General features: G+C 41.2%; 1 protein-coding gene and 1 long non-coding RNA gene across 10 annotated transcripts in view; both read left to right on the top strand.

Moving 5' to 3' along the window:
• The window catches only part of LOC118564165, an 89,160-nt gene extending 88,926 nt beyond the window's left edge, over nucleotides 1-234 (top strand). Inside the window, exon 3 of the long non-coding RNA XR_004931690.1 lies at nucleotides 113-234. This is a non-coding gene — a long non-coding RNA (uncharacterized LOC118564165). The remainder of the gene's footprint in view (nucleotides 1-112) is intronic.
• Nucleotides 235-669: 435 nt separating this feature from the next.
• elavl4 (ELAV like neuron-specific RNA binding protein 4) overlaps nucleotides 670-25,081 on the top strand; it is a 108,500-nt gene continuing 84,088 nt past the window's right edge. For 4 of the 9 annotated variants that reach the window (XM_012877903.3, XM_012877901.3, XM_021324179.2 and 1 more), the window contains exons 1-2: nucleotides 670-1,380; nucleotides 2,017-2,157. In XM_012877903.3, the coding sequence (XP_012733357.1) occupies nucleotides 1,333-1,380; nucleotides 2,017-2,157 (189 nt within the window). In that variant the 5' untranslated portion in view covers nucleotides 670-1,332. Of the gene's footprint in view, nucleotides 1,381-1,594; nucleotides 1,630-2,016; nucleotides 2,158-19,364; nucleotides 19,641-25,081 lie in introns of those variants that run through there. The other 5 variants (XM_021324180.2, XM_021324183.2, XM_021324181.2 and 2 more) reach the window with 5 other exon arrangements.

Below are 25,081 nucleotides of genomic sequence, written 5' to 3'. Positions count from 1 at the left end.
ATGCCAACAGTAGATACAGATAAAAACCAGACCTCTAAAAATATCAAAAGTGTTACTAACTTAATGAAAGAACGAGTCATGTTTTTTTCCCCTCTCTAGTTGTTTGTTGAAGAGCTGGGAATCTCCTGCCCATGGCTATGACTGGGCTGCCTCGTCATCACCAATTGCCACACCCTGCTGAGGAAGAAAGGACAACCACCATGACCTTCAAGCTCAGCCCTGCATCCTTTTCCCTCAGAGGTACTCTAACTGAACTCTACTGGAGATGTTGTGATGCTGCAGTTTTTTTTTTTTACACTGATTGCTTCACTGTAAATTGCTTCCATAAAAAAAAAAAAAAAGATATCACTAATTACTGACACCCACAGACTTTGTTGGGTACTCTGTGTAAGTGCGCCTTTTAGCTGTTTCTGTGTCCTAGAAATTGACGCTTCAAAAGAAAGAGAAAAGGCAGAAAATCTAAATGATAGGAGATGCCCAGGAGAGGAAAGGGATGTGGCGGCGGTGCTGCTAAAAACAGTCTTCCCACCTTGTGGTCGCACGGTGAACTGTAGCTGCCTGAACGCTTGAGCAACTGGGGGGGAGAGAGAGAGAGCGATGCGGAGGAGAGCGATGGAGTGAGAGGAGGAGGAGAGAGAGAGAGAGGAGGGGGAGGGAGCCAGAAGGAGCGATGCAGAGAGAGAGAGCGAGAGAGAGAGCGAAAAGGGAGGGGAGTTTAAACTAAGTGCTATGTTTTGGGACAGGCTAATCTGCTAGCGAGCAGTGTGAGGATCGGAGCATATTGTGTGAGCCAGTGTGCGGGGGACAGATAAGGGGAGCCAGCCAGCCAGCCCGACCCACCGACTGCCTGCCTTTAATGTGCTGACTCTGGGGAGATTTGAAAAGACAGCGTGTTTTTTTTGACTCCTCAGACGCGTGTTTGTGCGTGCGCGGCGGAGACCCCGGGCTCAAACGCCTCCAACCAGCCACAGCCACAGCCAGCCAGAAGTCCACCAGCAGACAAGGGAGCGAAAGAACAACCGAAAAGAGAGAGAGAAAAAAAGAAAAACAGGACTGAAAAATCACAGCTCCGAAAATCAAAAATTATAGAGGAATTTTTTTTTCTATCCTCCTCCTTTTTTTTTTCCAATTGATTTCATTTTTTTTTTCTTTCTTTTTCTGTGTTCCCGGGACAGAGAGAGAGAGACTGACTCTTGATTCTGGAGAAGAAAATCAGGAGGGAGCAGAAACATTGAAGAGAATCTAAAAAAAAAAAAAAGAAGCAAAAAAAAAAAAAAGACAGCAACAGAAAATAACTAAAAGGACAGAAAAACCTCACCATCCAATCTGAACATGTTTGAAATAAGCCGAACACTCAACGCTGCTTTGTTGAGCAACGAGGTAAAGATATCTGGATTTTTTTCAACCCCCCCTGTAATTCTTGTTCCGATTGTCCACATTTCACCTGTGTACGTCTGCTGCCACCCATTCAGTCATGTGTGTTGCGTGTGTGTCTTTGCACCCAGAAGGTAGAGGGGGGATTGATAACAGCACGCTGCTTGGTAGAGGGGGGGAAACATGCTTCTCACTCATTCTGCTTTGTTATCATAAACAGAGAGCCAGTGCTTCGACTTGACATCAAAACCAAAGGTAGCCATCGAGCCCATCTGACATTGGCTTGCTTGTGAAACTGCGCAGCTGGGGTTAAAACTGTGTGTGTGTGTGTGTGCAAGTGTAAGTGTGCACATTCACACACATGCATCTGTGCGAGAGCAAAGTCTTCTGTAATCCCTGTCTACTTCCCTCTTTTTTTTCTGCTTCTTCTTCCTCTTCTTCTTCTTCTTCTTCCAAGTTTCAGTTTTTCCCCCCCTCTGGTGTTCCCACCACCCTTCCTATACCTGCTGTTATCTGCTCTCCTTCCCATCTCTTACACCTCTCTTCCCTCTCTTCCCTCCCTTTTTTTTTATATCTCTGTGCCTCTGCTCTCCTCCCCTCTCCTCCTGTATCCGTGTATGAGCGTGTGTGTTCTGTGAGCAGCATCTCAAGATGATGGCGAGGTACGGGCAGCTCTCGGGACTGGCAGCCAGTGGCGTGGGCTCCGTCCCCGAGACGCACTCGCAGCTATTTCCCAGGGATCCCCTGTCATCGCCCGCCCAGATGGGCTACAGGTCACCCCTGGTAAGAGGATAGTAGACAGAACAATATGTCTAAATCTCTTTAATGAACACAGGGAAGCTTATTTAACAGCAACAAAAGAAACAGGGAGTTTGGATTTAAAAAAAAAAAAAAAAACAGTTGGGATGTGTGTGTTGAAGAAAAGAGCAAAAAAAAAAAAAAAAAGAGGGTGGAAATAGAGGAAATCAATTGTGGGGTTCTGCCCGTATCCCCAGTGGATTGTATTAGCAAATATTTACATTGTTGTGTTTGTTCAATTACGGCCGCCTACTCCGTCTTTAGCCTCTGCCAGTCAGCCTGTTATCAGGGGAATTTGAGGTGTTTATGCGTGCATCATGCATGTGTGAATGAGTGGGTAATATGTGAAACACTTATTTCCTGTGCTTGCTGAAAAATTGAGGAAAAAGTCTGTGCGCGCGTGTGTACCTCCTCGCTTAAAACTCCACGTAAAGCCTTATTAAATAACCCCATAAGCTTTGAACATGTTTGAAGATGACGGGAGTTCGAATCACATTTAATTGGGAACTCTGTAACTCTCGTGTCAGTTAAATTCCCATCAAGTAAGCAGAGGAAGCGGGAGCATTTTCCACCAGAGTCAACATTACTCTGCAATTTACACAGTAAAAGGAAATATATACTTGAGGGAAAAGAGGCTTGAGAAAATCTTTTGCGTTAAGGCAAAAAAAAAAAGAAAGAAGAAGAGCTGCAAGAAAATCCCCAACTGGTCGCATAAAAAAGCGACAAGAAGCCGTGGGTGTCTAATCTGCTGCGGGCTCTTCATTGTTTCGGGCTCTCCTTCAAACTGGCTCAGATCCACACCCCGGAGCCTCCCGGAAGCCTTCATAACCCACCGTCATGCTGCTGCTGCTGCTGCTGCTGCTGCTGCTGCTGACTGTACCCAGGGGTTCCCGTCAAGCCTATGCAAATGTGACGGGCGAGGGCAGGCGGTGAAATATCGGCCGTGAATCCTTACATTCGCTTCAAATTCTAACCAGGAGCTCAAGCGCATCTTTGTCAGACGGGGATCCACACACAGCGTTGTGCTTTCCGCTGCCCGTTCAGACCCACTGTTATCAGCTGTTTGCATAAAGGTGCTGGACCCTTAGAATTATGTGGAAGTAATTAGCGAAATTTGTTGCATGAATGCATTTTACATATGAACTTTTTTTTTTTTTCTTGTGGTTAATCTTCTCAGCAGCCTGTCAGACGATATTTTCAGGTGACTGACTAAGCAGGCTGCAGCATCATGAGCAGATTAGACAAATGTAGGATAACATTAATGCAAGACATTGTTATTAATAACCAGCTATGATGTTCTTATTGTGAATAATTAGATTTTTGGCAACAACAAAAAAAAGGTGGGGGGGGGGGGGCTTGGTAATGGTTTATTTTGGAGATTAGTTTTATCGTTTTTGTGTGAGCATTTGTGTAAAGCGCATTTGTTTGTGGGTTTGTTTGAAAGTGTGCACGCGGGTGTTGCATTTGTGTGCGTGTTTGTGTCCGTGGATGATTACTCTGGTTAAAAAAGACCATCGTTAGAGTGATTAATGGTGCCTTCATTAAGCACAGCGAGATCATTTGCATACATTAGATAAATGTGCTGGAAGATTCTGGTTGCTTTGGTGTGCAAAGCCTAGAAAAGCTGGATTTGCACTGCGTTTGTAAGATGGTGCAGTATTCTGTAGCACCATTTGAATCACGCTGCACATCAGTGAACGAGCATATCTTTGGCTAATGAAACACTTTTAACATCTGGTCATTTATTGAGACTTAAATTTTCTCCATAAGTGTCCCCCAGTTCAGCTGAACAAAACCCCTCTTCATTACCTTGCAGGACACAGAGGCGTTCGTGTGCGTGCCTCCTGTGGTTAAAGTTGTGAGGCAGTGCGCTTAATAGAGCATTCGAAGATTTATTTCAAACGGGATTAAAATGTAGCACACAAAGATATGCATGGTTAATGACATATAAAGCAACACACCAGCGTTCACAGTGGGCGTGTGCAGGTGCAGGTTGAAGCTTCAAGGCGAGCAAGGTGACCATCTTTGAAAAAAAAAAAAAAAGAAGAAGTTCAGTTTGTTTATTGGATGTGAATGAAACAAAAAAATCTAATTGCAAAATAATCTCCTTTCTGTCACCAAAACCCAATTTTCCTATTGCCATGGTGTGCTCCATGCTTCAGAGCTGAATGCTGTTAATTTGAAGAAAGCTCCACTGATTACCCACTGCAGGCAGCTGTCGTTCTCCGTGTGACACTAGGCTTTGTTTGACAACTACACTCTTTTGTTTCAACATTCGAAACCAAGGCTTGCATAAACCCCACAACAACGCTATTCAAAGCAAAAAAATATATATTAAAAAAAAAAATGGGGGGAGGTAAAAATGGTGGTTGGCGGCACAGGCGCTGGCAAACATGTGTCACCACGGAGTCTCAGCAGCCAGGAGATAGTTAGAGGTCATCTCTATTTCATAACAATAATTAGCTCCTTCCATCTGTGCTGCTCGCTGCATTTCCCCCTTTCCTTGATTGCTGTGTTGTCTCTATCCAGGAAATTAGTTCATTTATGCTCCACAACCCTGTTGTCACCGAGGCACCAACAGGTGCGAGCACAGTGAACGGCGGGCGCTGAAAAGAAAGAGACGCTCGGAGACGGAGAAACACAGAAATGGAGATATGTGAAAATTGCGGGATCAGAAATGATAATCGTGGCCACGAGCACAATGGCGCCTGATTAACACATAGGGCTGGCAACATGAAATAGCAAACTTGGCTTTTGTGTGATGTTGCGAACGATTAGGTGATTGGTTGAGAATTTAAAAGCGGAAAAGTTGGAGGAAATAAGCAGAAGACGGTCACCTCTTTTCCTGCATTCAGTCACACATCATATATATACTGCTTTGATGCAGTGCTCTGTCCAGCAAAAGCCTTTCAGCTATAGGGTTTCTAGAGGGGGGGAAAAATAGAAGAAGAAGAAAAACGCTACTCAACCATATCACGCCTATAGCACATCTCCCACTACAGTAGAGCGAGTTATGACCACCCCGCTTCACGTTTGAGTTCACAGTCAGAATCACACGAGCTCGGGCTGTGCGGCTTGTGCGAGTGCATGAGGCCATGTTTATGGTTGATGTGAGCACATGTGGTATGTCAGCCACGGAAAACCCACCGGGGGTGATGGAAGATGTGAACGTGTGCATGTGTGTGTGTGTGTGTGTGTGTGTGTGTTGGCCACCAGTGCTGCAGGGAGGGCCTAGTGATCTGCAGCTGAGCCTGCATCCCACTGGGAGCCATCACTGCAGAATGAAGCAGGTGTCTGCAGGCTCATGCACCCCCTCATCCATGCACACACGTCCGTATGCACGCACACACACACACAAACCTTTTCTTCCAGATACTGTACACAAATGCTGCAAGCCGGCTATACGCTTTCTCCGTTCGTTTCCCTTTAGTTTTGCAATACGCCACTTTATCCCCAGGGGTTCTTTAAGTGTGGCAATTTCACTTAACTTTTCATGCTCGTCGGCTCTGTGGATGATAGTTTCAGGTTTGATTCAGTGTGATTCATGCAAATGAACCCTGCAGTGCAAGATGCTGCAAAGACAAGGGCCAACAAGCAGTGAAAGGTTACTTTGATAATGTCGTAGTAAACGTCTAATTGCAACTAGACGGCTACGGCGAACCGATATCTCTTCAATAAACAAACACTGATTGAATATGAAAATCACAATCCATAATCCGTGAACAAAAAGGGTCACACCCACCACCAACAGCCAAAAGCAGATGAACTCAATCTGCTATTAGTCGCAGACTGATTGACAGCTTGTTTTAAATGTACAGATTAACACGACCAACTTGTAATTATCACAGTTTTTGTAGTAGCGGCGTAAACATGCGTAGTGTGGCTGTGAATTGTTGCAGGGATTTGTGCAGTTTTAATAGGTGGGAAAAGAATAATCTTACTTCCTGCTGCCTGTTTTGAGTTTTTGAAAGAAGAAGGCATTTAATTTTACTCGGAGCAGCGTTTTCTCATCCAGTTGCAGTTATTTCATTTTGTTTAAAGGGGATGAATGCAGAGAGGATAATGAAACAGACAGGTCTGGGGAAGAAGAGAGAGAAAAAAAAAAGTACCGTGTTTGCAAATCTGCTGGGATATTTTATCTGCAAAGAAAAACTGTTATGGAAAACAAAAAGTATCTCAGCGCCTGTTTGACACGTTTACAGCTACATTGAGACGCTCCCATTCTCTGCATGAAATAGATGTTTGAGGTAAACGCATTAGATCACGCGGCTTTTCGTAATTTATTGTAAAACTGACAGCGATTTCAAAACACGGCTTTATATCCGTGTGCCAACCTTTCAAACCCTGACAAAAGAGGTATTAGTCGGTACGAGCCCTGCACTGACCTGTCTTCGTCTTTGATAATCTCACTCAGATGGCTTCTGCTCAGCCCTCTCCTTCGCAGACAAAAAAAAATAAAAAAAAATATCACAATGCAAACACAATCTCCTGTCAAAAAAGAAAGTGGTCTCATTAAGCGATCTTTTTTTTCCTTCTTTCATAATAGATGCCCATTTTCTTTGTCCCCCCCCCCCCCTGACCAGACAATACACTGCTGCCATTATAAAAACAGTCACGGGAGGAAAAAGCTGCTTTATTAGTTCACAGTTGAGTGCCTGTCGATGCGGAGGCGCTGGCGATGCTGCCGATAGATGAGCGATTGTCCACGTATGCAGCCGCAGCGCGTTGATGATGAAACACTGCTTCGTCTCCCTCTCTTAGGATTGATGGTTCCAAAAGCCGGGTTCGTTTTCATTGATTCCCTAATTGTCGGGGATGAGGCAAAGTATCTGCTGTCACCATGAATAAATGATGTAAAGCTGACTTGTGCATTAGTGGAGGGGCCGTTGAAGTTACTGTGGCCCACTACCGGTGGCCTTAAAGATCTCCAGTAGCTGAATCTCGTACCCTAATCTACAGCAATGGTCCAATCCATTATTTAATTTATTTTTTGTCAAGAAGAGAAGAGTTTGGACACCTGCGGAGTGTTCTTTCAGCCAGCTGATGAGCAGCATAGCCAAAAGTGGGGGTGTGGCAGCATTATTACATGCTCCATATGGGTGGAGGGTGTCCTTCTCTCTGGCACCTTCTCTGGAGTCTGGTTACAAGGACAGAGGGAATGAAATGAGATTAATTTTTGTGGTTTTGCAGATAGATCCATCTTAAAGTCCGGCTATCTTAAAAAAAAAACAGCTATCAAATAGGCTTTAAATAAAAAAAACAAATTTACCAATGATTTCCTTACAGAAAGTATCAGCTCTACAATGTGCATTAATATAAAGTCAGACTAATTTAGAGAAACGGACAGTGCTTTCTGTTATCTAGAAATATTGTGAGATCCGCTCAGGAACATGAATTAAAAAAATAAATGTCTGAAAACAAAACCCTTCAAACAAGCTTTCTGTCCTGATGGAGTTTAATCCTGTCACTGGCATTTAATTGGTTTGATCATTTTTACTGGTTTACTTTTTTCTTTTAGTAGCTCCTTTTATTATATTTCTCATCTATTCTTTCTTATTTTGTTGTGTTACATTTTCATTTGTACTTTGCCTGCTCCTCGGTGGAACTAAGGTTACTTTCAAATTACTAAATGCAATGAATATTTAAATTATGTTACAGGGAAATGTTATTTTACAGCATCTTGAACGGTATCGTAATTTACTTTTTTAGTCTTTCTTCTTTTGTACCAAGTCCACCTATCTTTAGAGTGAAACCATTTTTTTTTTAGCTAGTGCAACGTGTGCTTTCCACCGTAACTCCTTCCTAATCAACCGAGTGTCTCAACACAAAATAAGTGAAACATGTCTAAAGGCGTGTAGGCATTTAAGCTGAAACCCGTCGAGTTTTTTTTTTTTTTCCGCCGCATTACAACCTTGCTTCTCTTCGAGCATGAAGTGACATTTTCAGAGATGGATTTGTGCAGCGTGGGCATGCTGTGGTCCCCAGTGCCGATGGCCAGCCTTGTAAAGGACTCTGGATGTGTCTAATTTCTGAAAGGTTACCTCTTATCAAAAGCCACACGGTGCAGTCATTTATGCAGATCTGATAGGGGGATTTTTGATGAGGTTTAAAACACCATGACAGATAGCAGGTATTGCTTTTTTTTTTCACCAGCTTCATTTCTGAGTGGCAGAATCTATAAAAGAGGAAAATAGGAATAATTTCCACAGAGAAATAGTGGAGAGATGAGAAAAATAAAGACTGTAAATAGAAGCTTCTTATAGTGAGCAGCAGCCTCAGGTGGGAAGCTCTGTGTGCTTAGTGTCGGTGTTGTGTGTGTTTGTGTAAGTGGGGGGAGTTGTGATTAAAGCCTGCACCAGATGGACCACAGCAGTCGCCCAGTGAGAATGGATGTACCCCGACCGGGATCAAACGTGAAACGGGCTGCCTTCCTCACAGCCCCGAGCCCACCAGTAAACCCCTGTGATCCTCTGACCCACGGCACTGCGACCGCCTATCGTACGCCCCGTATCGAACTTCAAGATCTTACAGTAAAATGTAAAACGCCCCACTCTGTTCGTCGTCATGCTTAAAGGTGATCAGAATGAATCGAATGTTGGACGTGTCTGCGCGGTCACGACGTGTCATTAAAACAGGAAAGCAAGGCAAAACTTTACGGTCCATGTGAGGCCTGCTGGCCTCCTGAAGTTGAATGTCACCCCAAGCTGCGGACCGCTCTGTCGTCCAAATGGACGTTAATCCACCAGAGTCCTGTTGAGAATACGAGCTCGGTGCCAGAACACATGCCACATCCAACAGTGAATGCATAGCTAAGCCTTCCTGGGCTCCTGCACAGGCCTTTCCTCATCCCTGTTTGGCTACAGCCTTAAAAAAAACCAAAAACGATCAGCATTACTGTGTAAAATAGGCAGTTAATGCTTGCAAAAAATATTCATACACGTTGAACCTCCCCACGTTTTGTCCCATTATGATCGCAAACGTCAACGTATTTTGTTAGGTTTTTAAGTTGTACAATATTGGGATGTAGAAGGGAAATCACACAAGGTTTAAAAAATTTTTACAAGAATGTCTGAAATTGTGAAATTTTGTATTTCTTTGCGTTTCCTCAGAAACTATAAAAAACTTGTAGAAGTCTGCTAATTAGTAAATGGGGATCCTGTGTGTTATTGAATCTTATAATAAATAGAGCTGTTCTGGCAGTGCCTCCGAGGTTTCTTGCTGAGCATTATAACAAACGGCATCATGAAGACCAAGGAGGACAGGTCAGGGAAAAACCCTGGAGACGTTTAATGCAGCGTTAAGCTATAAAACCGCATCCCAAGCTTATCATCTAAAAATTCAAAGATTATGGCACCAATTCAAACTCACCAAGTTACATCCATCCTCCTAGACTGAAAGGCCAAGCAAGAAGAGTATTTATTAGAGACCAAGAGGCCCAAGGTAGCTTTGGAAGAGCTGCAAAGATCCACAGCTCAGGTGGGAGAATATGTTGACACGATAAGTTGTTAGCTGTGTGCCACACAGATCTGCCTGAGATGGAAGAGAGGCAAGCAACAAGTCATTTGTTGAAAGAAAGGCCTAAGAAATACTATTTAAAGTTTCTGACTAAATAGCAATGTTGGAGATACAGCAAACCTGTAGAAGGTGCTCTGATCAGACGTGACTAAAATGAAACCTTTTGCCGTATACAAAAGTCTGTGTGGGATAAAGCTGACACAGATTTCATCTCCATTTCTGCCGATGCTTGTTTCATTCAGGGGTATTTGAGGAAAGCCCGCTGAATACAAATATAGGGCCCTGTTATCAGATTAGTATTATAAAAAAAAAAATCAAACCGAATGTAATTTTTCTTACTCTTTAGAAATCTGTTCAACTTTGTGTTGGTCTATCACATAAAATCCCAGCAAAACACATTGACGTTTGTGTTTGTAGTGGAACAAAAGGCTGAAACCTTTAAGGACTACACATACTTGTGAAAAGCACTGAATTTACTATTCGTATGAGACAAGTTGAACAGAATGCAATAAGCCAAACCATTAAAAAAAAAAAAGCAACGTTCTACATAGCCTATTTTAAATACAAACTCCACGCAGAACCTACACATGCTCGCCATTCAGCAGACACAGCTTTTGAAGTCGTGGCGTTCAAACAGCGCCCTGTCACATCTGCACAGTCTGCAGAGCTCCAGCCAAAGCAAACAGCTTTGAGTTAAAGTTGAAGAAAGTGGCTGTGACAAATGCAGCGGAGCCTTGTTCTGGGATCAGCGTGAAGAATTCACTTCTGATCTAAGGAGTTTCTAGCAGGCAGAGTGACGCAGGCAGGGGTTAAGCTGACTGCATGTCATGCCCACTGTCACGCAGGAAATAGGATGTTGGGGTAGAGCTCCGACTAGATTAACTGTACTTTTTTTTTTATTACCAAACAAAGATCTTTAAAGAGTGTCGAATTATATATCATATGTAAATCATGTGGTGTACTTATATACCTTGTGAGGTTGTTCAGGGTGAAGTTCTTTAAATATAGACGATCCAAAACGTGAAATATGTTCTCACCGAGAAAAATTTGCTAACGTTCCTGCGTTTGTCAGTAACCACCCTGACATATTTCCAGTCCCTCGTCGCTAGAATGTCAGCAGGATGCTTCTGGTTGTACGCACTGAAAATCTATGGCTCTTAAATGTTGCGCAAATGCTTTGATTTTATTAAACACCGGACCCATTTCCAGGGGAAGGCTGTAATTAGAAGCTCAAATGTGACATTTATGATTTGCCTCAATGTTAAAGAAAATCATTTTTTTACCACTTGCAGAATTTGAGCTTTGTGAATGGATTTCAAGGCATTTTTTTTTACTTCACATGAACCCCTGCCTTGCTTTTAGCCACATTACGCTGGACTTGTTTTTAGTTTGGGTATCGTTTTCTTCCTCCGTGGCAGTAACACACCCATCTCTTTGTGCTTTTAAAAGAGAAGAAAAGCTGTGGCTTCGACATGCGCCACCAAAGCGGTCGCTTTATACACCTCTGATCATTAAACTACCCGAGGAAACATTGTAAATGTGCCATTTACAAAAGTCAGTCGAGTCCAAACAAGCTATTGTTGCACGGGGAAGGCGATGTGTTATCATGTGAACAGCTGTTTGGTGTCTGGGCCTCGGCGACGCTGAGCTCGACACTGCCAGGGGAGGCAGACACATTGAAGTCTGTGATTCTCATTTGCTGATTGTTACCGGCAGAGGGTGGACACCTGCCAGGAAAAAGGGCAGTCATCAGTCTGAGTAGCACGGCGAGATGCTACTTCTGCCAGAACTTCAATAGACTAACTAAATCCATCCCTCAAGGGCGAATCAAAAAGAGCCCAAGTAAAGGAGAACATCCTGGGCTAATAAATGTATGAAGCTGTTTTGGTGCATCAGCTGCTGTAAATTAGGTGATATTTTGAAATGAAATTATTCAGACTCGATAAGCGTTTCATTGTTCTCCCGAGCTCTGCTGCAACACAGTGGTGTCTCCGGTGAATGTGCTGCAGCCTTTCTGCGTAATGGTGATAATTCTGTTTGAAAATATGTTTCCTGCCCCGCGTCCCTGTTTACATTAATTTTATCTGAACCCCGACGTGCAATTGTGAAGATGAGTTTTCCTCTCGCTAAACAACAGCGAAAAAATAAATAAAGAAAGGTTTTCCGCCGTCTTGTTAATAATCAAGGTATTTTCTTTCAGAGGGCTGAGGTAACACCTCACCTTTTTTTTTTTTTTTTTTAAATAGAAACCTTATTATGCAGAGTGAAACATAAGACAGGTGTTGAAACACTGCGTCTGACAGTTAACAAGACTCAAACCGAGAGCGCCAACAATTATCACTGCCTGCACTCTGCATTTTTAAAGCCAACCTGCAATACTGCACGCGCTATTCTTTACCTTCTCTTTCACACTTGTTATCAGAACCGGCTGCTACCCGAGCCGCCCAACCAGAGTTCAAACCTTTAGAATCAGCATCAGCAAACCAATTTGCAGGAAGTGGCAGAGATATACTGCGCAAGAGCATCTCAGTGCATAAGAGGAACAACACAGCCTGCAGTTAATCCATTAAAGTCTATGATTGGGAGGTTTAAGGAAGCTGGGCAGATTGGAGGGCAAGAGGAGTTCATGACAATTAGCCGGGACTCTGCTTTCAGGAAGCAGCGTCTTGGAAGCACAAGCTGAAAGCACATTTGTGATCCAGGCCTAATCGCTTCGCATAGGCAGCTGTTGCAAGTGCCATGGTATGACACACGAGTTGAAGATTAGATGTTTCTTTATTTTTGTTATTGTGTGACGGGGCTACCCATGGACCGGCTAGCAGTTTCAAAAAGCCTTGAAAAGCCCTTTAAAGGTTTAAAGTCCTTTGAATCAGATGTCGAAGGGAACAGAGATTTCTGTGGCTTTGTGGCCAATAGAGTAGTGCAGTGATGCCCCTCCCTAACTCGTTGCTGTGCACTGCTTGTCAGCTGCCTGAATGGAGGTTCCTACATTTTCTTATGTTTTAAGAGAGGCAAATTTGGCTGTTTGGCAATATTTCCAGGAGTAAAAAAAAAACAGGACAGTTGTGGAGGTAAACAGCTTAGCAAGGTTTGTTTTAAAAATGAAAACAAAACATTTTGTTTTGAATCTTTGCATAAATGCTGCAATACAGTGAAAGGTGGTAATGTAATTTAAGGTAATCATGGCACATGCGTAGATGGTAGACTAAATGCAAATTGTTTCAATAATATCATACCTACAGTTTAAAGTGCTTTTAATGTGATGCCACCCAAACTGAAGGGGTGACAGGACTTTTCTCCAGCATGAAGTATGTTACTGTCCCTGTCCCACATGTTGTTGCACACTGCCACTTAGCAAAAGTCTGCTTACTGTTCTTAGTCTTGTCTTAAAAGTTGGAAGTTTGGATGCAAGAATATTGCCACACCTTGCTAGACCCTTTTTTGGCGCTAATTACGCCACAGGTTTGGTGTGCTACAATCCAAATGTGTTTATGAATAGTTTAAACCATTAACTTTAACTATACTCCGTTTGCACTGTGGCCATTTTGGATGCAAAATTCATCACAGCTCAGTGACCTTCAACTTTTCCAGTCAGGATTCTGATTTTAGGGCATGTTGTTGTTAACCTTTCAATTGTGAACAAGGAAAACCCATATTATGACTCCAAAAAGTCTGCATCGTTACATTTTTGCTTAGCCTACAAAAACACACACACACACACAAATGTGTCTCTTTTTAAGTAATTTTGAAAATATTTATACTATAATGTAGAATAATAACTGATGTAGCAGGTGTTCACCATATTTTGCATAAGTCTACGTATGTGGCTATGTATGCCTGCTGTGTATTCGTGTGTGCAGTTTTTGCATTGCTTTCTTCTATATGTCTGTTTTTGTGGATCCAAGCCAGAGCCAATAAGTGAGATGGGACTTTAACATTGCTGACAGGGTGGCCAGCTCTTCTGGGCTATAGCCACAAAAGCTTTTTAACTTTCGTATTGCTGCAGGAGCAAAGAAATATAATTTATCTCCTAAAAACTGTTTAGCTTCAGTCATCATCTTAAAGGCTAAATAATGCATCCAATCAACGCTATGCACTTTTTAAAATGAAATGGAAATACCACTGAAAGAGTGGACCTCTTAATCATTAACCCTAATTACTTATTGGACTTTTCTTTTTCCTTTTATTCATTGCCATATTGCATTGGATCATGCATAAGAAGAGGAAGAGGCCAAGTTCTGCACTGGTCTATTACCGACATTCAAGTTTTCAAGTATCTCAACATGGAAAGCTTTAATGGAACAGTTAAACTACTCCCCATGTTTTTCCGTACGTGTCATTATAACACAAAGGCAATAATATAGCTCTAACTTTATGTCCTGACCACATACACTCTGTAGCACAACACACTGTTAGGACCGGATTGCATTTATAGCTAATTTACTGAGTAGTGGCAGTCATTGTTGTTGCTTTCTAAAATCATGATCCCGTGGAGCAATCTGGCGAAATAACATGCCATGCAAGAAAGCTGTGAGAGACTATTTTCCCTCTCAAATTATATTCTCATTTAGAAAAGAAAGCCTATTTAGATCATATCAGAGGGAGAGAAACAACCTCACAACTCTGTCCATTATGAAATACAAAAACAATCACCCACGTTATTTTACTGTAAAGAGAGGCGCAACAAAAACAAAATTATCTGAGGTGATGTGTGACTAAGTCAATGTTGTGTTCCTTGGAGAACAGAGTTAGAAAAAACAAGAGCGATGTAAGACATGAGTCTGGAAGGCATGCGGCACAAAGTCTTTTTCTTTTCAATCCCAACCCAGAACCTTTATTAAACAAAAAGGTCAGAGCGAAAGGGATAAAAGATGGATAGAAGGCTGAGGGTGTGCTGTCTGTAGCATTCAGCCGCAGATTCTGCTTCGCTCTCCTCAAGCAGAGAAGAAAAAGAAGCATGTGACAAAGGAAAAGAGACAAAGACATTTCTATTTTAATCCGTTTTCATTGTGTTTCACTCTGCGTTACTCTCCCTCTACTTTGAAAAAAATAAAGTACGATTGCTACTAGGCTCCAGACTGCCAGCAAATTTCTCCCTATTTATATGAAACAATAACAAGCTTGTACAACCCGCCTTCCCCTCTTGCCACCGTGTGTGTGTGTGGACTACCTGGCCCTAATCGAGGGCGTAGCAGAGCCTCTCATTAGTATGTCAGGCACATGGTTCCACCAGGCTAGCCTGCTAGCTGCAGCTAACCAGACAGGTGGAGAGGTCAGAGAGGATGCAGAGACATTGTGGAGCTGCCTTTCTGTCAGCCCCAATGTTTTCTACCTTCTTTTGTTTGCTTGTTTTGAATAAATCTGACCAGATATTTGAATGCTTGGCCAAAAATGACTTCCTAGATTTGATGAAATGTTTAATGTTGACTATATCCATGCAATATGTGTGAAATAGGTGTATAGATCACCATGATGGATTACAGATGATGAATATCCAGCAGGGCCTCTAGAAAATTATGGAGGATATCGTTTACAGCGATCCCCATAATTATCAGCAACAATGGTGAAGATGTGCAAAAATCCTTAAAATGGATTCATCATTTAACTACAGTAGCATCATTTAATTCAAACTTTGAAAAGCTCATTCGGATCGTCTAGAAACTTTTAGTTATTGCTGATTTCCTGCTTCCCCATTGCTCTTTAACTTTTTTTAGTTAAACAGAGCGTATACTCCCTTTTTTAGTATCGCAGTCCTTTCTATTTCCCTGAGGTACACAGATGGTGTGATGTAGGGCCATTGGGCTTAACTACTCTTCAAATATGGTAAAGGAGAGAAAACATACCTTTCAAGACAGACAGCTATCTGTAGATCCGTATAATCTTGCAACGGCTAACAGAAATAGCTCCTCAGCTAAATATTTCCAGCTCTACAGCTGGAAGCTTTAAATGATTAAAATATTTAAAACAAACAGAACTAACAAACAAGGCTGGCCAAGAAACCAAGTTCATCTTGGCACCATACAAATGTAGGAAGATGGAAAGTTAGTTAAAAACTTTATTTTATTAAATTTCTTTCACCCATCCTTACCAAAGGTGCCAGTAATTGTGGAAGGCACAGTAGTTTGATTTATTTGTATTTTTTCCAAATATGAATCACTTTTAGCCTGTGGCTCACTGAGTAGAGTAGTTGTCTTGCAATCAGAAGGTTTTGAGTTTGACTCCAGCTTCCCCTTGTCACATGTCGATGTGCCCCTGGGCAAGGCACTTAACCTCAAATTACCTACTAATCTACATATTGCTGGATGGGTGCAGTAGTGAGTGAGATTGGGTGAATGTGGCTCTAGTGTGAAGCGCTTTCAGTGGTCGATATGACAGGAAAATGGATTGTAATTTAGGTTTCATGTTTATTATATTTAGAAATAAGGTTGTATTGTTTAATTTTATGAATATCCATTGTTTTATTATTGGATCAGCAGTCCAAACTTTCAGCAAAGGGCAAACATTCCTTACCTCTTAGGTATAATGCTGACTGCTGTGATTCTGTTCATGACTGAAGATCATATACCTGCAAGGTGAAATATCTCAATTTCCCTCTTTAATATTTTTCACACTCCTCTGCTTGTGAATTAAACACATCTGTACAGATTACTCTTTAGCCAGCAGAAGAGGAGAAAGCCTTTCTAAACATAGGTTTCAAGTGTTTATATGTCCCACGCCCAAAGGTTTCCTGACCCAGAAATCACTGAGTTGATCTGGGGATAGTCTCTTATAAATGGGTCGGTTATACAGAAAACTACAGTTTACTGAGCTTGAAGGTATCGGTTGATACCACGCCTGCAGCATTTTGTATGTGAACCAAAAGGACTGCACCCGTTTATATCAGCAGCTGAAATTACCATAAATGTTTCTGTTTGTAAACCAGTGTCGAATTTAATTTGTGTGATTGGTTAATGTAGAAGGCAGGAGGCAGCACGTCTCCCAGTACTTTGCAGGTGTGTGCATGTGGGCAAATGTACATTCGAAGGTACAGCAAAGAACAGCTGCCTTTCGGCTAACTGTGTTAAAGGAGGTAATAGCTCCCTCTTCTTGTCTGCATGGGATAGAGGCTAGGTGGACAATTTCAGTGTAAGGCACCTTTGTTCCCATGTAGTGAAATAAATCCTTTAAAAAGGGTTTAAAGACAATTTTTATTATTGTAATATATTAGTTGAATTAAATAAATTGAGAATAAGTCCGGTGTTGCTTACCATTTATGTGAGTAGAGTTACTGGATTGGAATAAAATGAAACCAAGTTAGGCTACCAGATTAGGATTTAGCCTAGATTTTGATTTAGAAAGAGGTCAGGTGAATTACTGGTGAAGAGAAAGAAAAGGCTTCCCATGATTTAACTACAATGAGAATAAATCCAGACAACTTAAAAAAACAACTGATGAGGAGCCAAGATACTAAACACTACCTATCTTATGCATAATTATTGACGGATTATTAGGGGTGTGGACAAGTAGAACATAGCTTTAACTACTCCGCCTCACATGAAGCGTCCCTACAACCCACTCACAACGAGACCTCCTCCACTCTCATCCCACGAGCGCCACTCCCCCACCGCTCCTTCTTAGCCAATCACAGAGCTTTGCTGGATATTATTTTCTTAATTAGCTTTCATGGGAAAAGGTGGGCGCTGGTTAGTTCCTCCCTATGTTTTTTTTTTTCTTTCTGTGGCATGGATCGGGGCTGTAACGACATCCATACCCATGCTTCTTCTCGGCTTGCTTTTATTCATTTATCCTCTTCAACACTCTCCCCGGCTTTTAAAGGCTTCTAAGTTTGTCGTCCGAGAACAGCGTTTATCCCACTGCTCCATAGAACCCAGGCTGACTGATAATGGTAATGGTGAGTAGGGACAATTTTTCACCTGTTTTTTTTTTACCCTTATTACGGCTTTAGCTCTGCTTTATTTTGATGGTAAAACTGTTGAGCCTACAGCAGACAGCAGAAATGTAAAGAACAAAGTAAATTGTTTCTAAGCTATATAAAATATTTAAATGCTCCTTTTAATTTAATTTGTCAAAAGAGGTAATTTAATTTATTTCCTTGGTAGTTTTGGTCGTTTTACAATTTTTTTAGGCAAGAGAGAGAGCCGTCTGTCGTGAGGTTTATTGAGTGTATGTCGATTGGTGCACATCAGGTGCACGTTTCGTTCATGCTTAGACAATCTGGGATTTAAATTAATTTCCCTCACTGTAAATAAATCGGGTCTTATGACCTCAATAAACAACGTCAACCTGCAGAAAGTCGGTAAAAGCTATTTTAGTTATATCAGTGTCCATAACCTGTCTTATTCCATAAGAGTCAATGGGCCGAAACCAGTCCATTCCCAAACAAAATAAAGAGTAATAGGGTATAATTTACTGAGGTTACAAAACTTAGTTTACATTTATAAGATTTGCTCATTTTCAGTAATTTATCCAGTGGTGCAACTACTGGGGGGATAGAAGGGGCAATGGCCACCCCTATAAATGTATTGGCCACTCTACTGACCTCCCCAACAAACAATGTTTATATGCTGCATATTTTTTACTTGTATGACATTTTTTTAAATAGCTTTCATTTGTATGTAGGTCGTTTATGTATCCATGCCTATGTAACTTTTTTGTGTACTTTATAATGTCCCACTTTTAAACATCTATCTCTTGACTAGATTCTCATTCACCCCATTATATATCACAATAACATTTTAAAAGTCCTGAAATACTGTTTAGGCTTATGGTTTTGGTGTTCCACTCCAACATTAACCCCCCCCCCCCCCCCACCTACCTGCCCCTTAGGAAACTTTCTGGAGAAGCCCCTGTATTTATCTGCACAACTTGTAAACTACAAAGGAGAATAAGCAGATGTGCAATGATTTAAATAAAAAGCTTTGTAGTTAGGAAATTACAGCAGGAAGGAAAAGATTTGTGGTACAAAATAGGGATACGAATAGAGCCACTGAAGCTGCGTTTTAGCTCAAATTTATATGGGCTATTTTTTTTCTGAGCAACTAAACCAATTGATAAAATGTAAGACAATCAAAGAGTCTAATATACTGTTTTGTAAAAATGAAAAGCCATCTATTTTATACAATTCTTTATGTATTTGAGAGACAAAAAGCAGAAAATGAAGAGATATGTTTTGTGCATACGACAGTGTAATGTACAGAGGATTTAACTTGCGCCCAGTAATAGCTAATTTATATACACTGTGCTGCACAGGCATCCCATTACCATAACGCCTGAGGCTGCAATCACTCCGCTTTGCTCTGCTCTGCTCTGCCTGGTTCACTCAAGCACAGACTTCAGCTCCGATTGATTGCTTTGCTGGGATTCAGAGAGCCTTTTCTCTGCCAAAGCAGCCAGAGGTTGGCGTGTGCCGATGAAGGCTCGGAGCCAGCCAGAGACCTAAGGTGTTAACGCTGAAGGGAGGGGTAGGTGACAGGCAACGCTGTAAGCCAATCGCAGCCTTTCAGAGAGAGGTGCTGGAATAAAGGGGGCGGGCTCTGACCTTCCAGCTGAGCAGGCGACTGGGCGGGAGGTTGTAGGGAGGGAGGGGTGTGGGGGCATGGAGGGAGGGGGAGAGAGAGAGAGAAAGAGAGAGAGAGAGAGTCTTGCTGCAGCTCAGTGCTCTCCTCCAGACTCATCATTCTCCTCACAGCATCTTCGGATGAAGGCAATGCTTTCTCCGTACACCTCAACTGCGCAATCTTGTACCGTGAGCTAAGATTCAGGATAAACAGAGGGAGAAAAGCAGGTGAAAAAAAAAAATAAGGAGGCAGTGTCAGAGAGGGTTGAGACAGGGAGAGAGTAAAACTGTGTAGGAGGGAGGGGGTTTCCTTTCTGAGGCGTTGGTAACTGAGGAGAGAGGGAACTGTGAGACTACGGCTGGCATCTCCCAAATGGAGTGGAATGGGTTTAAGATGGTAAGGAAGGCTGCCACTTCATTTTGAGCATTCCTCTGCAACTAGGGCAGGTTATACTTATACATGTATTGTCATTGTGTATCGTACTTCAGCTTTATACACAGCCAATTCAGTGGTACAGTTCAACTATTTCGTATGCAACGTGTGAGGCTCCTTCTTGCAGCGGAGAACGTTGCAGCAGGGGGGGATAGTCTCAAAATTCTGGAGGCAGAAATTTTTGGTGATAGGAGTTGTGTGGGTGCATGCGTAGAAGGATGCAAATCTGGAGAAGGAAAAAAAGAGGAAGGGATGTGTTAAACTAGAGAATAGCACCCATTTTATGTTAACGCCAGGACTGTAAGTGCCCCCCCCACCCCACCCCCCGCTTTGCTGCCTTTGTACAAGTCTGTAGCAAGAAGGATTTTTCCCTGCAGCAGGATTGATTTGTAAATGTTGGATGTATTTAAACACCCGGGAGAAACTGTATCCGAATTATTGCATGGAAGTTGCATGAGTGGAGATGCTATTAAGCAGGGCAGTGTGCACACAGCGGGAGCGCTATGGTCCATGCAGGTGAATAAAAAAAAAGCATACATGTGCTGAAATTGAAAATGTTTTTTCTCTTAACTCTTCTGTTTTTCAGTAATATGTTGAAGCGTTTTGCTCGTAGGCATGGGCTGGTAGGATGATCTAAAAATACCACAGTATCCCAGTTTTTATGAAAAAAATATTAAACAAAAATGTATAATGGAACTTAATTGGTTTTGATTGAAACTAAAAACCAAAATTTATTATTGCGGCTACCAAAATGTTATGACACATTATTATAAAGCAGTCCATAACGTTCTTATGTAAGAAAAGTATTAAAACTTGCTAACAAGTTGTGCTGTTTGTTAGCAACAACACAATTTGTTGTTGCTAGCGAACAGTACGCAAACAATTAAGCTTTTTACTGCTTCAGTAAAAGCAGATATTGTCCAGAGTACTGAAACTTTTTGCTGTCCCGCTCTCTATGTAGTAACACAGAGTATAACAAGCTGACATTAACTGGCTGATTAGTCAGGCTGTCTGCTGCGCTAACACTGCCTTTAATCACTCTAAGAAGAGTTAGAACTGCAAAATATATCAAATTGAAATCCCCATCGCAACAATAATATATCCACTATCACAATCACAAAGGTCTGCTATTAGATACAATGTATTTATGACAGGAAGGATCACTAACATTGCCCTTGGCAATAATGGCTCTATACCCAGGGCAGCACTGTGTAAGGGGGCGGCACCCTGAGAATATTTTCTATTGCTTACTTCAATGTTCACTCTGTGAAAGGGAAGGGGCGAGCCTCCCGTGTGGTGCACACTGTAACAGTTATAAAAACATGGCTGTACACCACAGTTGGCTAATCATACCAAAATTGATATTTGATTGGTTTTGATTGAGCTAAAATAAAACTCTAAACTAAATTTATGTTTAAGTGATATCCACCTGACATAGACAAGTGGAGTATAGCGAATGAGACGCTAAAATTCAAAGAGAGCTGTTGAACATTGTGGTCATGGAATAGAAACAGAAGAGTGAGGAAAAACATGTGTTAGTTGCAACTGATGTCACATCACAGCATTCAATTCAATTTGATTTTAATAGCACCAATTCACGACACATGTCATCTCAAGGCACTTTACAAAGTCAAATTCAATCAAATCATACAGACAGATTGATGACAAAGTTTCCTATCTATGGAAACCCAGCAGATTGAATTGAGTCTTTGACATGCAGAATTAACTCCTCCTAAAAGAGTGCGGAGCCACAGTGCTCTTCCATTGCAGCAATCCCTCATACTGTGCATTCATGTAGTAATAGTGCAGCAATATTTAACAATATTCTTACAATTGTCTAATTCCCAATGTTGTGTAAAGCCCTAATAAGTGATGGGCGTTTCTCCCTTAGTAACGCGCTCAGACGTATTTCCAATTAGGGAGGAACAAACTAGTAGCCTTATTTAAGCCTTCTGACCAGCAGCAGGCAGCAACAAGGGTGAGCGGGGCAGCACGGCAATAAGGACTTCAAACAGTAAAGTTTTAGCTGTTTTTAAACTTTAAAACCTCGATATACCTTGATACCTGTACCCAGCCCATGACTACTGAGGACTGCCAGCATGGAGACTCATGATGTTAAGCTACCTAAGTTATTTACTTTGCTCACCATTGTCAGACTCATCTATCCATCCCATCCTGGCGACTAAGTGATCGGTCCACTAATAAAACTAGCAGCCATCTATCCTTCTGTCTTTCTGAATATAGTCCTTTAAATTATGTGTGCATTCATCTATTTTTGATGATATGTGGCTACCTTTTACAGTTTCATGGACAATTTGTTCTCACACTACTTTTAGTGAAATGCCATTGAAATGCTAGCTGAAATGTAGGGGATTCCTTTCGTGTCTGATTTACTAATGAAACATTGAGGCCTTCAGCTTCATGGCAGCAATGGCAGGAATTCAGTGCTGATGTAAGAAGACTGTATGTTATGTAGGCTGTATCGACAGATTACATCAGTAAGATTGTGAAGTGTTTGACAGCAAATGAACGTCAAAGCAGGATAGGGAGGAAGAGTGGAAGAGCTTGCAAAAAAAACAACAAAAAAACGTGAAATGCTCGTTAGTATTAAAGGTTTTTGATGAGTGTGCATCAGGAAGACTAAAAGGACCCAGTAGTATGTGTATATACATTATTTATTTAAATGATTATTTAAATTTACATACCCTCAGGCATAACACCGTGTGCTCCAAGGTTACACGTCAGAACTAATAGGGTGGGATGTGTTAGGAATTTATAAGCTGCTGTCCTTTAATATGTGTGCTGTTGAGTAATTTACATGTTACCCCATATAAAAAACATCAAACAAGGTTCCAGTAGATGTTATTTTGTACTGTTCAAAGGTGAGTATTGATTTGAGGAGCAATGAAGGTAAGGCAAGGCAAATCTATTTGTATAGCACATCTCAGTACATGAAGGTGATTTTGAGTCATCATAAAAAATGATGGATAGAAATCCAACATACAAATGAAAGCAAAAGTCTGATCTGTCTGATCAGTGATCCACAAGACAAATACTCTTATTCATTCATGAAAATACTTTTCATTTAATGTATCGAAACTATGAACTTCCACCATAGGTCAGAGACACATACTTTCGTGCTCTTGAAATAATCCTACTGTCTTTAAAGCGGAAGCAGCAACATTTCTCTTTTGTGTAATGGTCCTTTGGAAAAATAAAAATCAGATTCATTTAAAATTTTAACTCAACTCAGACCTCTACGATAACCAGAAATAGGTGTCGAACAGTAAAAGCGTAATTGGCGCGTTATTTATTTTCCATGTTTATGTTTCTGTAGTTTTATTTATTTATTTATTTTTGTGTGTGTTCATATTGTGAATTACCAAAAGCTAATTCACAATATGAAAAAAAAAGATGGAGTCATTCAGGCAGAGAAGCTACCTCTTAATCTTTCTGACGCTGTCCTCATGTCAAACACTCTCCATGACTTACTTTGTACAGATTTGCTGAATTTGCTTAGTTTTATTAGACATGCCAATAACCAAACCTTGAATAGATCTCTTCAGTTCAGTTACATGCTTGGGGGATACACAAAGGTCACAGATCTGTTGTTGAATCCTTGCTGTTTAGTGATCATCAGAATTAAAAAATACAAGAAATGGCTTTGCAAATTAGCAGTCATTTCAATCTGATTGGCAATGTCAAGGTATATTTGATAATGATTATTGTTGTTATGCACCCATTTTCTACGGCCTCCTATTTATAGCAGGATTGCAGGGGAGCTGGTGTCTATCCCCCCAGTCTTGTCTCCCCGGAAAGGTCGGTAGTCCATTGTGGCGATACAAAGGACAAACACCATGCAGGGATAAACTCATACCTAATAATTGATCTAACATGTATGTTATGGGGGAAAAGACAAGAGTACCCAGAGAGAAGCAACCCAGGCACATGGATTGCAGCCAAACTTCACAAAGAAAGTCTCCAGCCAAGATTTAAACCCAGGGCCTTTTTGCTGTAAGGCAACTGAGCTAATATCGGTGCTCCATCATTTTTAGTGATTTTAATTTCTACTTTTCCTTTTTAAGCTTTAATTTCTAAGACAATTAAAGCAGCAAATCTCCCTCATGACCATGTCAACCCTCCTATAATACAACTATCTTGCTAACAAGCTGAGTCAATTCATGTAGCTCAGCCCTCGCCTTTTCATATACTAATCTCACGATGAGAAACTCCTTATTCAACTTTAAGCCACTCAGCCTGCTTCGGGTTTTATTATCTGTTTCCGGGGAATTTCAGACTGTTTTTTGGCCAATTCAACTCTTTTCTCAAAATAAAAAAAAAAAAAACTGGCAGACATGACAAATGGCAGGTATTCACAGGTGGATGCTTCTTGTCAAATTTGCTTTATTGTCAATTTTACAATGCACAACACACAGAGAGCAATCGAGCTAATGTTTTACCAACATGCAGAGTAGCTGTCGTCCTGACTTTCACTAAGTGCATCTCAGACAAGGACAAGTGGTAAACACACGCTTTTAGTTGTCTTCTACTTTGAGTTAAGAGCACCGAGGCTCAGATGGGCTTAAATGGTCACATTGGGTCCCTTGGGTTTTTTTTTTTAGTGTTATTTATGCAGTGGTTATACTGTAAATACCCTCTTTGTCGCTGTATGTGGTTGACAGTCACTTTGAAGAAGTCATTGGAACTGAAACATGTGGGCAGTAGTCCGTTTGCTATATCTTAACGACAACAACTAACTCTGCTGAGCTGTAAAGCAGATTAAAAATAGCCGAGATAATAACGCCTGTGCCGTTTAGTTGGATTGCGTCTGTAATATGGACGATAAAGTAAGGCAAGAATGAATACAAATGTTGCATCTTCTTTGGTGGCGTTTAAAACCTGAAGTGTGATTATTTATTACAACAGAAATGAACGCAAATTTCCCCCTGAGGATGTTTGTCCCACACTGCTGTGCAATCATCACCATGTATCGTACATCAATGTTTAAACCAGTATGTCATTTCATCTGACGGCTAAATCAATGCCACAATTTAAAGCTAGAGCTATTTTTTTATTTATTTAAAATATGTAGATTAATGTTGCATGGCATATTCCATTAGCAATCTGTGTGACTGATGTTTAAATATTCAACTACTATGAAGAACTGCATTTTTAAAAACAAGACAGATCCAATGAGATTATTGTGTCTTCGCTCTCTCACTTTAAGACAGCTTTAGTTAATTTTTGTGAACACGTAATGCCTATCAGCGTTTTACACTACAGTGTCAGTGTAGATGTTGCAAAAATATTATTTATCTTTAAATGTCTTTTCCACTTTCCTTCAAACAAAAGCAGGATGGAAGCAGTTAATGAGCCCAAAGCCTGTTTGAATAAGACGTAGCTGT

This window comes from Fundulus heteroclitus, chromosome 9 (assembly GCF_011125445.2).
Source record: "Fundulus heteroclitus isolate FHET01 chromosome 9, MU-UCD_Fhet_4.1, whole genome shotgun sequence".
Taxonomy (NCBI): domain Eukaryota; kingdom Metazoa; phylum Chordata; class Actinopteri; order Cyprinodontiformes; family Fundulidae; genus Fundulus; species Fundulus heteroclitus.
Note: the sequence above shows the minus strand (reverse complement) of the source record. Positions and strands in the feature narration are given on the sequence as shown.